This window comes from Armigeres subalbatus, chromosome 3 (assembly GCF_024139115.2).
Source record: "Armigeres subalbatus isolate Guangzhou_Male chromosome 3, GZ_Asu_2, whole genome shotgun sequence".
NCBI classification, from domain to species: Eukaryota; Metazoa; Arthropoda; class Insecta; order Diptera; family Culicidae; genus Armigeres; species Armigeres subalbatus.
The window spans coordinates 133664355-133683445 of NC_085141.1; the positions used below are offsets into that span (position 1 = coordinate 133664355).

Sequence of the window (19091 nt, forward strand, 5' to 3'; positions counted from 1 at the left end):
AATTACAGCTTCCATTTCAACTTACCCCGCATTTCAACTTGCCCGGTGTACCTTAAACCTATCCGTGTGTGATTTAATATTGTGAATAAGAACAATATTAATTGCAGAATTTAAAGGTGACCCATCTTGCCCCGCTGTTTGACCCATCTTAACCCGGTATTTTTTTAACGACAGAAAAATAGACTTCTACTTTAATGACTCAAAATTATACAAAAAGTGGAATTTTTGTTGTTTCATACCCCAGGCTAACAGATTATGCGCTATTTTTATAGATCCACGTTGAAAAGTTGAATTAAAATGATTTTGTTTTGCGGCATTTAGGGTTCGCCTTAGGCGACCCATCTTGCCCCATCATACCCTACTGGAAATCAACATTTATAACTCTCCAGAAAAAAACAAGCAAACGAATTAATATCTCGACGAGCAAAATTATGCATAATCTTAATACGCAAATAGACTTCTTGATTATAGTCAACTGATGAAAAATAAAAAAAATAATTTAGCCACTTCCAAAAATATGCAACTTTTTACAGGGGGGTTGCAAGTGAAACGATATGCTGCTTGGAGGGCTTTTACTCAGAAAATATTTTGGAACCTCTGTGCAAGCTCTTTTACTCGATACTAACAATAAAATTATCCCGTAACACGGTAGATCACTTTGACATAGTGTGTTGCGGTGTAAGATCTACCAAACAGAGCCCTAGCGTAATCCATTTTTCTAGCTAGGGCAATAAGTTGTGGTACCTAATTAAGGATTCGTCGTATTTAGTCCCCACTACCAACAGCAGTCTCAGAAATAAAACATAATTAATGTTACCTTGCAGACAGTTGAAAGAATTCCTCTTGTTTGAGGCTAGACTGTATGCAACGGAAACAACTTTTCAAGCAGTTAGTTAAAAAACCTCGGTACCCGGTCCTAGGCTGAACTGACTGCTGGAAAAATCGAGTTAGGGGTTTAAATACGTACTAACTTTTCTTGAACTGGTGAACAATGGTAGTGAGAGGAACCCTAGGAAGTTCTTATTACTGAACAAATTCTCTTGCTTGAAATGGTCTTGTAGACAGAGCGAAATCTCGGGTTTTCATTGTTTTGCTGGTGATATTCTAGAAGCAAGACAAGGATGTGGCTAGGGCTCCGATGCATGGCCAAAACAGTATCACTGTTCTGTTTTCTCAAGACAGGATTGATTTCCTATTGATAAGGGGCGCGCCTTCAATGGGATTGCTCTCTGTGAAGGGTCTAAATAGCGGGACCTTGTCATGGTGCTCTTGAGAAAACAAAACAACAACTGTATCGAAACCGATACTGCATTGCTTATCAATAGTAATGAAGTAATTCGACATGCACTTAAACACTAAGGATACGGGTAATGCTACAATAGATCTAATAACAGGTCGCAGTGGCACACCCGAACAGGAAAAAAAACAATAAAATTCTACATATGCTCCTAATACGATACTTTCCAGGCTACAACATAATAATAAAATGATCTAAATGATATTTTCAAATTAAATAAAACATTATTTTCAAAAATGTTGATAAAATGATCATCGAAATTGGAAACGCAGATTTTACGCTGTAGTTATTTTGTTCTACTGACGTGACTATCAACTAGAAAACAAAAATAATCTATATGCTAATCCCTGCTAATCCCATCAGTATTTCAAAACAAAAACCACCGTTTCAAAAAAATATTTCTAACGTGGTCATTTCAATTCATCTGTGTTAATATTAATTACATAATTAATACATGACGCATGATACCATCCCCAAAAGTCTTGAAATCAAATTCAATTGCTTGAGTCACCAACATGTTTGTTTCAAATTTACTTGCTCCATCTATGCATTTAATCGACTGCCTCCATCAACAATAGACCCTCGCAGAAATCCAGTTGAATATTAGCTAAAAGAAATTGGCGATCATCACCCCGTTGCGTGATCAGCACGCGTCATTAGGTTCAGTCAACTTGAACATTCTTTTTTATCCCGAAAACGATGATGACATTCGTAAAAAATACAGTACAAACCGGTAAAAAACTGCTGATCGAATGTGGAATAACTACTCGCGCCCCCCATTATAGTGCATATTATTCCGTCTGCAGTCGGCTGTCTTAGCCATCCAGACAGCACATGTTTCGGACCCACCAGAGTGTTGCCTTCAAACCCTTGAGCGGTTAGCCCATGCTGTTCTGTTGCTAGGTGCATTCTGACGCGCAATAGTCCCCGTGTAATCCCAATGTGCGCTCTCGCACACCACGTATTCCGATATTTTATACTTACCTGCAATATATTTGCATAAATACGAACAGATATCGCATTGGAGGAAATCCCAATCAATCCACCCTGCAGTGAATATGAAGCTCCTACAACTTTGTACAAACCGTATTTAATTTGTATGGATATTGGGAAAATGGACTCATTCAACACATAATTTATCATCTTATCAATTGAATGTTCTCCAGTAATTAACTAAACCAAAGATTCAAACAACTTATTGACAGTATGAACTGTAACTGACTATACATAAAATATTATTAATATTTTATTCAACAAACAGTTTAATCAAAGTCTTAAATTTGGGTTCATGTCTTCATGTTTCCATATCTACCTCACAATATTTCAATATCTACTCACAAAAAGAAACCACAACTCATTTTTATTTATATGTATATTGACGATTGAAAGTTACGTAAAAAAACATAAAAATTATAAATTTAAAAAAATGTGCACTCAAAGGTTCAGCCCAACCGGGTTGTACACAAAGGCGACGTTTAACCGTTGGTTGAACTACGCAGCTGTATGTATGTAATGTATATTATTTCTAGACTAACATTTGAAAGGAAAGGCAAAGAAACAGGAAGAATAAATTTTGGCTATTTTTGGAAGAAGGCGCACGACGGTTTTAACTTTGACAGATCCTACAGCACAGCATAGGAAGATCATTTAGAAATGCTGATAATAAATTCCAGACAAAATGTAATTAAAATCTGATTGATGTATGATGAGCATGATGACCGTGCATTTCGTAGTTGCACAGAGATGGAAGCATGGGATTTGCTCTCCAACCTCAATATGCACAGTCCGAGAGCTCTAGTATTTGAAAACGTTTTTAAAACGGCGCTGGCCACGTCCTCACGGTCTATCGGGGATGGGAAGAAAATTATGATGTAATCACCCGCATTGGAATCTGGGGGTTAGGTTCTATTGCACAGGTTCGTCTTGGTTTACGGATTGCCAATAGATAGTAATGAAAGGGTGGTATATTCTAATTGGAAGCCGAAACGGGCTTTTTCGCTTATTTTGAATTCTAACAGTTACCTGCTAGAACTGTAAGGGGCCGTACACATATTACTCCATATAAATAAAAAATCATTTATATGAAAAAAAAAAAAGCTTACAAGGGGGAGGAGGGTTCGAAAAACCCTGAAAAATTGCTTACGTAATAAGTGTACGACCCCTAACGGAGAATTTTGTAAATATTAAATATGTTTCTGTAGAGTAGAGTGGGGCAAGAGTACGCACTTAGTTTTAATTCAATCATGTGGCCCTTATGAAGCAAGCTTCTCCATATCAAATCAATGTCGATGATTCATATACACTGACCCCACATATATGGATCACTTTGTAACAATAATGAGTCACTCCATTTTGCATGTTGGTTAAATGGAAATGACTCATATTAGTGTGTGACCCATGATTGTGGGTCAGTGTACTCTTCCTATATGTTACCCAGGGGAAAAAATATTAAAATTATTGAGATTCGTTTTAGTAGAACCCTTATTGCAAGACAAGTGAAAAACGCACTCTTACCTCACCGGTGGGGTAAGAGTACGCATTTTTCCAATCATATGTTTCAAGTATATATTAACACAAATAAGAGTTAATAACATTAAATTCAGAAAAATATATTAAGCTCTTTTAGTGGAATGTATTAAACCGTCTAAGACGAATTAAGTACTGTCCACTGATGGACAGTACTTAATTCGTCTTAGACGGTTTAACATTAAATTGATGTTTAATGAACATTTATTAGGGAATGTTTAAAGATTACGTAACTCTTAAAGGGGGAGGGGGTCCTAGAAATGTGTACTTGCATACGAAAAATCATTGTTTTTCGTTAAATACAAAAAACTACAGAGGTAAAAATATATCAGGTTTCGCGTGGCGTAAGCAATAGAATTTTCCTTAAAGAAAGTCCACCAATTACGTAACGTAAAATTTGGCTATTTCATCACCCCTCTCCCCTATCTTACACTTTTTGTATTAATCATCTAAAAAATATTTGGATCGTCATACATCTCGCAACCCCTCCCAGCTAAGCGTTGCGTAATTTATGGATGTTTCTTTTGATTGAATGAAATTATCATTTAGATGAAATTGTGTTTTCGTACTATGTTTAGGTGTACAACAAGTCCTAATACAATTTCATTATTTCGCTTCAGTGCTATGTTCGCTAAGTCCTTTTTAACACCAAATTACTTCAACTTATCCCTAAGACTTGTGATAATTTCCGATTTCTGTCCCTTTTTCTTGTGGATCTTCACGCTGTGGAGGAAGTCTTATTTCGGCCGGAGATACGGGTTTGACATCAAAACTTGAAGATTCACATGCGTACTCTTGCCCCACCCGTTCCTGCGTACTTTTACCCCACAGTCCCAAAATTTATTCAAGTAATGGTTTTGACTTCTAGAAAATCCAACCGGATTGGTGTTCTGCACCATAAAGTACTCTATACAATAGGTTATCGAAATGGTATAATGTTCACCTGATTGAACGTATATATGGTAATGAAATACTAGTTGCGGAAACACAATTATTTTTAGCAAAATGGCCAAAAAATTATCTAACTTCATATCTTCCTTGCTGTTTATTCAAATCATTCACAATTACATATGATAATAGTTAGCCAGTATACCTGTCAAACTGATGCAGATGCTAGTTTATCTTTTTTATTACTTCAAAAAATCGAAAACGTACTCTTACCCCACGCAAACTCTTGCCCCCCTCTACTCTATATATGTGAATGGGCGAAAATGCCATTCAAAATGTTTAAATGTTTAACTGTCCCTTAACATACACGGAACCGCGAAACAACTCACTTTACGGTTCCTTTCACTCAAATCCGCCCTTGCATGGAAGAAGCCAAAAATAAGTAAAATGCGAAAAAATCCGATAAGTATTTTGCCTTTACTCCCGTGTTGAATTTTCACCCACTATGAAGTTTCACCAACTCAAATTTATGTTATTTTTACTCACTCGAGACTATGGTGAAAACAACTCAAATTTGGCTTCTTCCACGGAACAGCATACGTTGGGTCGATGAAGCTCTCTTTGTTTATAATATCATTCATTAGAGGGAGTGAGAAAACTACCTAATATTGAGTTAAAAATTTGAACTTCGTACTCAAAGTTGAGTTCTTTAAACTTTTTTTTTAGGTTCTTTATTTTTTCTGTGTAGGCAACAAGCGATAAATTTTTGCCCAATCTCACCTTGGGCGAGTTTATTTGTCGCCTCGAAAGGTTGGAAAGGGCGGCAGCAGGTCCAGCGGTCGAGTTATCCTTCGGAATTGTGTGAAATGCCGATTCTCAGGATTGTCCTGGATTCACTTTCCTTAATCTGAGGGAACATAGATTCTGCCATTTCGTCTGTAAACAGCCAGTGTATAGGAAAAGTGCGCGTTTGGTAGTTTGTTCGTTTTTTCTTATAAGTATGTTAAACAGAGTGACGTTAAGGCAAAAAAAAATCGTCCTTATAGATTAGAAGTAAGGTGTGCGTAGTAAGGATTTGTGTGCGATTATTAAATTAAAGCCAACTATATAAGATAATGTGCTCTATATGTGCTGTGCTGTGCTTGTGCTAAGTGTTCTGTTTAGCCGTTTGGCTTCTATTTCGCAGCAATTAAAACTCGCACCCAGCGTGCGAACAGCATGCGAATTTCCTCCCCTCCACGGACGCCTTTCCAGCAACCATCAACCCGCTGGAAGCCGGACGATCCACCAACATATCGTCCGGGCGAGGCCCAGGGGACCTCCACTTGGACAGGGTCCGTAATTCGGTCCGTTTATTCCACCACCAACCGCCATCACAAGCTGCCACCGCGTGTCGCCATCGCTGCATCGTCGCTGCTTGAGCAGAGAAGCCAACCGTCATCAACCAAGCAGGCGCTTGGTGTCATCGTCGCCACCCATTGACCACATTGACCTGGCCGTAGGTCAAAGACTGGGCCGGTAAGCCATCCAAAATCCGGTGAGTCCATCCAGCTGATAATCTTTCTCGTGGAGTGGGGCGTCCGCTGAGGACGACTCGGAGTTATTTTTTGGCCAGCCAAAAGACTGAAGGAATGCGCTTTTAAAGCCATTCACAAGAATTTGGTGACCGAGAAAGCGTGCGTGACGAATTGCCGCCGTTAAACTTTTGTTGTCACCAGGAGCGCAGACTAGCCCACCGATGCGCTGCTAGAAAGTGACGTCACACGAAGGTCATTCAAAGCACATGAGCACAAGATAGTTAGGGAGAGAAATCGCACATAATGGAACGTACACACGGTCAAGCAGTTTGACCAACATTGACTCCACCTCTCGCTTATTCAAACATCCATCAAGTTTTACCAACAGCGACACGTACAATCAATTTATTCGACCAACAATATCACACATGAACGACCGAAGCACCAACCATCAAAAATAGGGTTTGTGCAACTTCACTACAAATGCTCAAACATGTTCGGCGAACCTTTGACTCCACCCACGTCAACTCAAACCAAAATCAAACCGTTTTAATTTTTTCCAACCGAGCCGCCAACTGTCAAATGGTTGTTCGAACAACTTCACACACTTTCAAACAAAGCAGCAATCGAAGCGTTTTCTTTGGGGCGGAGTCAATGTTCGTCAAACTGCTTGACTGGTGTGTACGTTGCATAAGGGCGAGAGTAGAGAGGACGAAGGAATGAAAACGTAATTATCAATGACACCGTAAAAACAAATACATGTAAACGAAAATCGAATATGTCTCTTTTGTAATAAATGATAGTTCTGTCCCCAATCCCTGCTGTTTGATTGATTTCTATGTGTTTTATGTCACTTTGCGTTTGTTTGTTTCGAGTCCCGTTCTCCACCATATGGGAGTGTGACGTAGGGGGCAGTCAATCCACCTCCTATTAGCAACCCTATAACCAGAGACCGGCGGAGTGAAAAACTGTCGAAATGGCAACGTATGAAAAGGTGTGATATCGTGGAAATAATACTGGCATCACTTGACATTTTTGCTGGACTCTTATGGGTGAAAAAGTAAACAAGTCAATTTGGAACCGCTTTTGACGGTTCGATTGGAAACAAGATGGCGTCTTTGCCGATCTCTTATTCTAGTATTTCTACCTCCTATCTGTTGTTTGTTGCACGACGATCTCCAATCCATCTCTCCAATGATGAGATGTTGCGAGCAGCATAACCTGTTGCATCGCATTTGAGCATGAGTGAATCCCTTACCGAATCTCTGAGTGCCTTCTGGTTGTATGAGGATGTCGTGGTAATACGGTGATCCCGATTTTGTCGTTCCTTCGATAGCTAGCTGAAACGATCCGTAAAATTCCTTTCGAGGAGAATAAATGGACTCGCCCTAAGAAGAGTCTCGTCCGGGCAATTAATCTGCACACGTGGTCTCCCCAGTGGAATGGCACTTAAGCCACGTGTTTAAGGGCGGATCGGCCCTGCTAGCTACAGAACTATTTAAAATGTACGTTTAGAGATAGACTATGGAAACAGTATGAAATCCCATTTCCACTTCTAGCGATTGCTAGAACATAAGAAATATATGGAAAGATACAAAGTAGGAGGAATGGAACGGGCCTGGGATTGAACCCACGACCTCCTGCGTATGAGGCAGAAAGGGGGCTATATGACCACCAAGCCTGTTTTTTTCAATGTGATTAATGTATGATACAGAAAAAGTTCCGAACTGTATAATAGATACTTTTTTGAGAAAAAAAAATGAGATAGGCTTCCAAATATTTACTTCAGAACTTTTTGCGTATCGTACATCAATCAGATTTTAATTACAATTTGTCTGGATTTTATTATAAGCATTTTAAAATGATCTTCCTATGCTGTGCTGTAAGATTTGTCAAACTCAAAGTTAACACCGTCGTGTGTCTTCTTCTTATTTTTACTTGGATTCGTCTATTGGCTCTCTCTTGATCCGCTACCGTCGCTATAGTTGCGAACGAATTTTCTGCAACAATCACCTCCAACGACCGCAACCGTTGCTGCAATCATTACCGACGCAAACTGGATCAAAGAATTGACTATATCCAATTTAACTAACTTACTTAGCTGCGGTAAGACGCGCGGCTACAAAGCAAGACCATGCTGAGGTGGCTGGGTTCGATTCCCGGTGCCAGGCTGGGCAATTTTCGGATTGGAGATGGTCTCGACTTCCCTGGGCATAAAAGTATCATCGTGCTAGCCCCATGATAATACGAATGCAAAAATGGTAACCTGGCTTAGACACCTCGCAGTTAATAACGGTGGAAGTGATTAATGAACACTAAGCTGCGAGGCGGCTCTGTTACAGTGTGGGGATGTAATGCCAATAATAATAAGAAGAATAACATATCATATGAAAGTATATACCCTAGATAAGGTAATCGGAAAATATTGAAGCGTTATGGTTATTCAGTCAAAAGATATGGGCTGGCAAAGCGGTATAAGGTTTTTACATACCATTTCAACGTTTAATACCTCAGCTTTTCGATAGTTTTGTTTGTCTTGCACCTGAAGATCAATATCAAAAAGTCATAGAAGAAAAACTTTCAATACATTAGGGGCTGGTTTTGTTCTATTATTGTCAGGAGGGTTTTTGTCGAGCAAATTTTATGAAATTCGGCCACATTTTTTTTTTTTGAGATGCAAAGAATGTTTAGGGCAAATTTGAGTATAATTGGTTATAGAAAACCCCGCTGATAATAATAGAACAAAACCTGCCAAAGCCGTCATTTCCCCCAATTCTTCGCACTAAAATGGTCCTAATGACAAAGCAAATGTACCCTCATCTGTAAATGAGGGAATAAAATATAACCCTAGTACCACCTTATAATGAGTGATTTGCTTGCGCATATTTGCGCTTTTACAAGAACGCTGCAATCAAAGTTTTTTTTTTAAAGACAGGGTCACCGTCTTCGACCAGAAGTCGCACAGACTGAACACTTAACATCTAGCATGAGACAACGGACAGGACATTTACACAACACCCAGTGGGCCAGTGGAGAACTTTTTGCTTTACGAAAAGTTTTCTCCTTACCGGGGTGGGAATCGAACCCACACTCCACAGCACATGCGTCTAGACGATTGACGTTTCTTGAAAATTGTGGTTTTTGTTCTCTATACCTCGTAATGTTTAGAAAATGAACATTATTATTAGTACTGGAAATATGTTTATTTTTGGTAATTTATGCAGGTTAACATTTCCAAATGCAGTGTCATTTCGTTCAACCGCTTGCGTAAGCCCCTGCATGTTGATTATTCAATGGGAAACAACATTCTTCTCCGAGTTACCACGGTCAAGGACCTAGGACAGAGTGTCGACTACCTAGAAAAACCTGGAAAGTCAGGGAATTTCAATTTGGACCTGTAATGTCAGGGAAAGTCATGGAATCAAAATCAAAATTGAGGTCAGGGAAAAAAAATCACAAAACCCAATATTGAACATTATTTTTTGTATGACCCGTTGGCAGTCTATAGATTGAAACTCTAATCAAGTAATCAAGTTTGCTTCCATTAGTCTCTATTTTAGATCAATATAAGACGTTCCTAAGCCACGTTGTTCAAATGGTCAATGTTGAGTCCTAATCAGGGATCTGACTTTTCGTTTTGATGAGACCAAAGCAAGCGTTTTTCAGCCTTGGAGAATAAACGAAAATCGTGCCTATTAGATGAAATTCCTTTTTCGTTTCATCACTTTTACCTCTCACTAACTTTTCGCGAGAATTATCGCAGAACAATTACAGTCAAACCTCCATGAGTCGATATTGAAGGGACCATCGACTCATGGAAATATCGAGATGAGGAATATAAAGTCATTAGGAAGCTGTTTGAAGGGACCATCATAGTAATCCAGAAAATATTTGTTAATATGGAATAATTTGCTTCCATAAGTCGATATCGAGTCGTAGAACATCGACTCATGGAGGTTTGACTGTATAAAAATTGTATGGCCACGGTACGGTGGGACTCGAACCCAGCATATCAACAATAATAGCCATACGGATGCGCTCACTCTAGCCACACCACAAAGCTATCTGCATGCAGGTACCAGGTTATTTGTTCCACAAAGGCTACTATCGTTTGCATTTCTGATGGCATAGAAAATGCTCGGATATGAAAGAAAACGAGTAAACCAATTGCCCACGGCAATCAAAATGAGCGAAAATGGTTATCACTCTCACTTTTTTCTTTCCCTAAAAGTAATTTATCCCCGAAAGTTTTCGTGAGGGAGCATCCTGTGCTCCTGAGATCAAGTGAGCATTACGAACCCTGGTCAGAGTCATGTTGTTATAGATCATCCGACACAATCTCTACGTATTTGCTTGAAGGTCTGATATATCAAGTGTTTAATTATATTTTCTATATTTGGGCAAATATCCGACGCGTTTCTGTGCAATTGTTGTTACCTGGTTTCAAGTATTCACTTTAGTAATGCTTAATACGCAATTCAATTATTTTAATTATCATTCATCAAGTTGTGTATCAACAATACTATCAATGTGAACACATTAGTTCACAATTTTAACAATATGCAGGGACTTGACTTATCAACGTTGACTCCATCATCCGTGGATAGGGAATTCAAGCAGTAAAGCTTTTTTGAATAATCTGTCATATTGAAAATGTTCTACAAAAGTACGGATATGAAATTCAATATTACTATAAATAGTGGACTCTACTGAATAGAAATAACTATACATTTCCCATGTGAATTAGAAGATGAAGAATGTGTCTTAAGATATCTTCTGAAGATAATTATTTTCTTTATTTAAATTTTGCAAATTCAGAATTTGAAACAAAGAAAACAATCCCCAAAGAATTTCAAAAGTTCTCTCGATAGTTTTAATCCTGACGTTCCTTGATGGATGTTCAGTAGTTTTTTCAAAAACTCTGGCTCAATAGCTTGGTAGACTGTATGGTATGGTTCAAAATAAGAATTGAAATGTCTTCGTGGAGGGATTTATACAAAAAATAAATCTTCAAACATTTCTCCATGAGTTCTTCACGAAATTCCATTAGATATTCATTATAAAGTTTTATTGCTTGTTGTATTTGTTGAAAAAGACTGACTTCGAGTTGATAGCAGTTGAACTTTCAATAAATAAAACAATACTGAAATTCCACGACGATTGATTCACTTTGGGAAGTTTTTGACTTATAATTATTGAATAAATAGAGTAGGTGTAGCTCCCTCTAGTATTTGAGGCTAGTTAATCCACTTCTTCACAAACACGACCATTTTTGTGTAATGTTCCATGAGGTCATTGTTTTATTTGAACCGAACTAAATCGAAATTCGACAAAATGTATGCTGACCAATATAAAGATTCGCAGTGGTTAGAATGTTTCCCTGGGCTTACTGTAAGTGCTGAATGGATTTATGGGTGCTTGTAGGTATTGATTCCTTGAATATCTGGAGGATTGCTACCAGTCCGTGACTATAAACCTTACAGAGAGTGAATAAGAATTCTTACTCCGTAAGTATACTTAAGAGCCGATTGAGGTTTCTCAACGTCCACGATAATACCAATTTTAATGGTATTCAAAGGATTTCTAGAAGCTCCTTCGAATGTTTGGAAAGATTTGAAGAAGTTCTAAGAGTGATTAGGCTTCCAGTAACTCAGAAACTCGTATGGACTTCAAGGATTCAAACTTGCAGGAATTTTCATATGCTGTTAGGAATTAATAAAACATTTTGCATACCTGGAAACTCAGGGAAAGTCAGGGAATTTTATTCTCAAATTTGAGTCGACACCCTGTAGGAGTAGTAATAGAATCAAGAGTAAGATTCAATGAACACATCACGATGGTAACAGCTAAAGCTCACGTCCTGTTAGGCTTTGTGAAAAGGAATACTAACGCTTTCCAGGATGTTTAAGCGCTCATATCCTTATATTGTGGCATCGTTCGGAGCCTTCTTGAGTACGCTGTAGTTGTTTGGGCACCCTACCATGTCACACAAACTGACCGAATAGAAGCTATCCAACGGAATTTTATCAGATACGCTTTACGTGTGCTGCCCTGGAATGATATCGCCAACTTACCGCCTCATGAAGAAAGATGCCGGCTAATTTCTTTGGAGACATTGGCATCTAGGAGAAACCTTCTACAACGGCTCTTTGTTTATGGACTTCTTAACGGGAATGTTGAATGCAGCGATCTCCTAAGCCAAGTAAACTTTAATGCTCCCCGACGACAACTACGCCAACACTCGCTCCTTTGGCAATCTACTTGACGCACTATAGTTTAACGATCCGTGTGCTGCCGTGCATTTTATGAAACCTGTGAAGTGTATGATTTCGGCATAAGTAGGTCTACATACAGACAAAGGATTCTTCATATAGTATAAGTTTCAATCTGTACAACAATAAGTGGAAGATTAAATAAATAAATAAATAAATAAATAGATCATATAGGGGGAATGACGGCTTTGGCAGGTTTTGTTCTATTATTGGCAGGGGGGTTTTTATGACTGACTAGGCTCAAATTTGGCCAAAACATTCTTTGCATATCAAAGAATATTGTGGCCAAATTTCATAAAATTTGGTCGACAAAAGCCTCCCTGCCAATAATAGAACAAAACCTGCCAAAGCCGTCTTTCCCCCTATGCAAATTAGTATTGAAAAAAAAAACAACAAAAAATACAACAAACTTTAAAAAAAATGCGAGTATATTTTTTTAGTGGTTCACGATGGCCCTTTCAGGGTTCTTGAATATTTCTTCTTGAAGGTCTTGAATATTCCTTCACATGATATATGTTACGTATGAACAGTTTTCATTGAAAACATATTTTTGACCACCCATTTGTATGAGAATTCCCCATAGTGCGGTGGCTGATAATAGAAAAGCCCATCGTTAAAGCTGCGGCTGAAATCGTGAAGTGTACCCCAATATCAAGATTTATTATGTAAATGGCAATAAAATTAATTACATATAAGTACATTAAACATATTTAGACCAACATTTAAAAAGGGCGTAACAGCCGAAATTTATTCTTGCGTATTCCTCTTTTATAGACGAGGAACAGGAAAAAATAAATTTTGGCTGTTACGCCCTTTTCGAATGTTGATCCAGTTTTAAAGGTTTACAAAAATTGTTATTTTCGCTTACAATGCGAAGCCATCTTGGCATATGGTTTGGTGCAAATCGACCTCTTCGTCAACCTAACAATGGTTTTCACAAATGCTTCGACAACATGTACATCTCTCAGCCCGGTCTGCCGCTCATACCGACGAGCACCATCCGCCGGTGGTGTTACAGACTGACACCTGCTGCTTCATTCCGGGCAGAAGCCACGAACAGAATAACAAAACATGATATGGACTTTATTGATATAAGAGATAAAAGAACAGGCAACAATATCAAAAATTTGCACAGAAATATCATTTAAATATCTAGATATGCTATGAATAAGAACAAACTAATGGCACAAGATATTGGCGCAAAATATTGATATTGTTGTCTGATCTTTTATCTCTTAAATCAATCATCTGCCTTTCTCATTTTGATATCTTACCAACATTTGATATTATTGAGCTATTTTCGTCTAGTGAGGGTACCAGGTTATTCAGACCAAGAATCGGATCCCATGGATTACGACTTGCGGTGGTGCGATTTTGCTTCGCTTAATACAGAGCTTTCTGCGGTTGACTGGAGTCATCATTTCCATGGGCACTCGATAGATGCTAACGTTAATTATATCCCATCCCATAGATCGCATCGCTTATCGAAGTAAATCCAGGTAAAATAACTAACTTTGCAACTAACTTACTATCTTACCCCAAGACAATCGTGGAGATTCACAGGTATATTGGTTTCTAGTAGCAACGAAAGTCGAACTATCAATCCCTCCTTTCCTATATGACCTAGTGGACGTGGCCGGCGCCGTTATTGACTGAAAGTATTTGAGCTACCGAAATGTGTACATTAAGATTGGTTAGCTAACCCCAATTTTTATCGCTGTCCAGATCAATCAGTCAGTCAGTTTGGTACGGCGACGAACTCTATTCGATCGGAGCGTCTTGCAGATGCCTGAGTGCGTACGATTTCCTCCAACGATGCGTCTTCGAATTTCTCTGCTGGTATCGTTATCAGAGGTCACCAGTGAACCCAAGTGCACGAATTCTTCAACCACTTAGATCTAGCCACCACCGACACAAATTCGTGATGGATGGCTATCATTGACCTCTCTTGACCCTCCTCCTATCACGTACTTTGTCTGCAACGTTTTGCTTCCCTCTTCAGTCTGGTATAGATTTTTTCCATCTTCTCAAAGCTGTGTGCCATAATATCAATGTAGAAGAATCCAAATAGCTGAAAGGATTTCGTTAAATTCGAACCACTCCACAGTGGCGAAAGGCCGGACAAAACCTCAAATATGTTTTCGTGATTTTCGTAAAGCCCATTATTTTTTAATTTAACATATATATTGAATGAGCTAGTTACAATTTTTTTTATTGTAGCTTGTAAATTAAATTTTGGGTGTCTTGTATCGTAAGTTCATTCCGTAAGATGTCTCCCGAACAAATATGTTTGGGAAAATATGAAATTTGGCTAAACATTTTTGGGAAAGATTCGAAAAGATCTGGTATTATGTATTAAAATCTATTTATTTGTCAACTTTCCGGTGGTATGTGTGGTGAAATGCGCATAGCTGCGCCAACGCGGGAAATTGACTTGTGCAATGTTAGAATGAGGACGCTGTCTTTGTTCTAGATCCTAGGGCCTGGACTCGCGGAAGCCCTTGGATAATATAAAGTATGTCAGATAACCATTTTAACCTCAAAATGAATTCAACGTTTCAAAATTTCAATGCGGTGAAGTTTTGAACGCAATCTCAGGTTTTGTCCGGGATTTATATGAGGGGCCGCCACTGTGCACTCGTGCCAATCCCTGCCCTTCGTATTACTCCCTCCAACGCGATGTTGAAAAGCAGGCACGAAGGACCATCATCTTGCCGTAGTCCTATGCGCGTTTCGAAGGGACTCGAGAAGGCCTCTGAAACTCGAACTACGCACATCACCGTATCAGTTTATCCGGAAATCCGTGTTCGTGCATTAGCTGCCATAGCTGATCCCGATCGATTGTATTGATTGAAGTCGATGAATAGATAATGTGATGATGTTGCGCCATTCGCTGCATTTCTTCAATACCATACGTACGACGAACGGTCCGTGGTAGAGCGTTCGCCCATAAATCCCTCCTGGTACTGCCAACCCCAAGCCCCATTCATTTGGTTCTCTGTACAATTTTGCAAGTTCTAGTCAATCATGGTGTAGCAAATACGAATTTTACGATCAAAATATTCATGCCCATCTTCACGCTTATTTCGTCGGAAAATCCTTCAAAATTTCCGCGGGAAATTCTTTGAAGTTTCCTCTGCAGAGTCTTAACAATTTATTCAAGAATTTCTTCAGAATTTGTCAAATTTTCCTCAGGAAATCCTTAAGAATTTCCGCACAGGCTTTTTTTGAAATTTTCTCGAACAAATCAACGGAGTTGTCTTGAGAATTTATTCACATTTTCTTCAGAAAATCCATCGGAATTTCCACGGGCTTCAAAAAACCTTTTAAAAATTCATAACAAATTTTAATGTTTTTTTTGAAAACTTCTTTAAAAAAAATTTCAGACCTTTCTGAGGAAATTCAAAATCAAATTCTTTAAAAATTTCTTTAAAATTTCATTAGAATTTCTTCGGGAAACTCTTCGGAATTTTCTTAGACATTTCTTTGGAAATTCTACGCGGAGCTTGCCATAAGAAATTCTTTGGAAATTTTTGGATTTTTTACTATTTATTCGAAAAATTCGTCAGAATTTTCTGAATAAATTCCGAAGAATTTCTTTGAACAATTCTTTGGAAATTTTTTTTAAACGTTCGGAATTTTCGTGTGAAATTCTCTTCGGAATTGTCTCAAAACTTATTTGCAATTTCCCCAAAAAAAAACTCTTCAGAATTTTCACGGAACTCTTCGGAATTTCCTCTGAAAATTCTTAACCCTTATGCGGCCGACAGGGTACCCTGTTCCATTTTCAACTTCAAGTGATGATATTTCAATGTATTGTTATAGCTGAAAGCTGAAACTCGGTGACATCTAAGAACTCCATAAAATGTAGCATATGTGAGAAAATCACGTTGATACAGTGAGAAGGGACGTGAGGAGCGGCATCTGATTTTTTTTACCACGTGGATGGCCGACAGGGTACCCGTTAGGGTGGTTCAAAAAAACGATTTTGCTCCACAGCGCTCGTATGATTCTGTATTGTGTTCTGAGTGTCCTCTGAAAATTTGAGCTCATTTGGATTAAAACTGATTTAGCACAAGCCGTTTCAAGTTTGCATGCAAATTAGTATGGGGAAATTTATTTTTTCGTTATACTGATAATGACGGTTCCTCATTAGGCGCAGGTGAAAAGAAAACCTACATAGTTTAAAGGAATACTCAAGAGCTTTCACTCTGCGAAAACCGCATCTTAATTAATCGTTCCAATAATTAGTAATCGAATTTAATCCATACCGTGGTTTTCAAAGCTAATTGAGTAACTTCTCAACAGGCAACATTGCTGCTCGTGGCGCGAAAGATTGCGGGGACAAATTCAGGCTACTACGTTGGACTGCACATTTCAGTGATGCCCTCAAAGATGTTTAACGATCATGACTAAACATTTGCAACCTGCCTTAAAATCGATTACTAATTATTGGGGCGATTAATTACCATGCGGTTTTCGTTAGGTGAAAGCTGTTGAGTATTCCTTCTAGCCTATGTAGGTTTTCTTTTAACTTGTGCCTAATGAGTATCAGTCACTATCAGTATAATGAAAAAATAAATTTCCCCATACTAATTTGCATGCAAACTTGAAACGGCTGTGCTAAATCAATTTTAATCCAAATGAGCTCAAATTTTCAGAGGACACTCAGAACATGATACAGAATCAGATGAGCGCTGAGGAGCAAAATCGATTTTTTGAACTACCCTAGTACCCGTGTTCCCATAAATTGATATTTTCGTAACTTTAACAACTTTCAACCGATTTAGATAATTTTGACAGTTTTGGAAACAGAAACTCGTGTACTTTTTGCGCATTGTAAAGGTTTACAGCTTTTGTCCATGGTTATACAAGAAATCTTTTAAGTAAGGCTTAATAGTCTAAACGCGTAACCAAAGGACTATCAACCAGTTTCAATTTTTTTACATGTTCATTGCGCTTCTTAGAATAGTCGGTATTCACAGTATATGTTCAGGGTCTCCAAAAACCCCTGGAGTAAGGCCTCAGTCGTAAAAAAAACGAGCAATGGGTAATGTTTTCATCATAACCGCGAGTAAACGTAGGACTCGTATAAACGTAACGTATTTACATTTAACTTCTTACTTTTGCATCTATGGAGTTTGATTATAGGTATTGATATTGGAAACGACAACTTCCATGCTGTGTAGAATTATTAGCAATTTGTTTATTCAAAACCTCTGGAAATAAAACTAATAATTAAATACATAATTAGAATTGATTTGTTTCTTACTATTAAGCCCTTATTTACTCAAGCAAATGTAGGTTATGTATATATATTTTTTTATTAATGGTAGTATTTGAAGTTCAAAAATTCTATTTATAAAATTTTAAGACTTGGGCAAAATGTGCTGTTTTAGGGGAACTGTCCCGTTTTCCAAACAAAGAAATTTTTCTTCTTCTATTGGCATTACATCCCCACACTGGGACAGAACCACCTCGCAGCTTAGTGTTCATTAAGCACTTCCACAGTTATTAACTGCGAGGTTTCTAAGCCAGGTTACCATTTTTGCATTCGTATATCATGAGGCTAACACGATGATACTTTTATGCCCAGGGAAGTCGAGACAATTTCCAATCCGAAAATTGTCTAGACCGGCACCGGGAATCGAGCCCAGCCACCCTCAGCATGGTCTTGCTTTGTAGCCGCGCGTCTTACCGCACGGCTAAGGAGGGCCCCCCAAACAAAGAAATACAGAACAATAAGAAACAAGTCAAGGAGCAGTAACCCTACTAAAATAGAGGAGGTACTGCTAATACGTCAACGAAAAATTATTCAATGTTTTGATTCCAAACTCTACGTCAAGTTTATTAATACAATTTCTCAGAAAATGCAAAACAAAGAATAAGATAAAGTTTATTTAAATATTCTATTGGAAATTATTTTTTGTGAACTTTTTTAAAACATTTACAAGTAATACAGCGAAATTTTCTAATCTAAAATGGATATTAACACTATTGCTGATTGTGCATCTTTAATTGCTAATGCCTTCTGCAAACAAATGAAAGTAATTATTTTAATCAAATTTTTATTTTTATCGGTTGATTTTGTTTGCTGGGGAATCAGAACTGTTATAGTATAACCATGTTTCAATGTACGTGTCGTTTAGTACCAAGCACATCTTAACAAATGGTCAGTCATATGACATGAATCGTACCCATCCCGGGATCATGTGGATTATGAAACCAATCACCTGGATGAGCAGACCAAATCTCTCTAATTTTAATCTTCTTCATCCTCCACCGCTGCCCTCGCTACCTCAGCCATCATCGGCCTCTAGCCGTGAACTCCGAGCGAGACGATGGGCGATTGCATCAATCGCAACCGACCCCACTGTATCCGACCATCATCAAGCACAGAATGACAAAAAATGCGCCCACTTCTTTCATGCATATTCGCAGACCCACCGGCAGTTCTACCGCTGGTGACTGCATGCTGTCGCTATGTAGGTAAACACAGCGAACGAACGAACGAAACGAAAAAATGCGCGAGCAAAAAGCACGTCAGTACGCGCTGCTGTCACAAATTGTAATTGACTCGCACACGGCAGA

At 38.4% G+C, this 19091-nt stretch overlaps 2 protein-coding genes across 2 annotated transcripts in view; one reads left to right on the plus strand and one right to left on the minus strand.

Moving 5' to 3' along the window:
• The window catches only part of LOC134221994 (uncharacterized), a 130594-nt gene extending 124401 nt beyond the window's left edge, over positions 1-6193 (plus strand). The window contains exon 4 of the mRNA XM_062701152.1: positions 5898-6193. Within this exon, the coding sequence (XP_062557136.1) occupies positions 5898-6193 (296 nt within the window). The remainder of the gene's footprint in view (positions 1-5897) is intronic.
• Positions 6194-12442: 6249 nt separating this feature from the next.
• The window catches only part of LOC134227047 (protein C1orf43 homolog), a 33433-nt gene continuing 26784 nt past the window's right edge, over positions 12443-19091 (minus strand). The window contains exon 6 of the mRNA XM_062708256.1: positions 12443-12540. Coding sequence (XP_062564240.1) covers positions 12458-12540 — 83 coding nt within the window. The 3' untranslated portion in view covers positions 12443-12457. The remainder of the gene's footprint in view (positions 12541-19091) is intronic.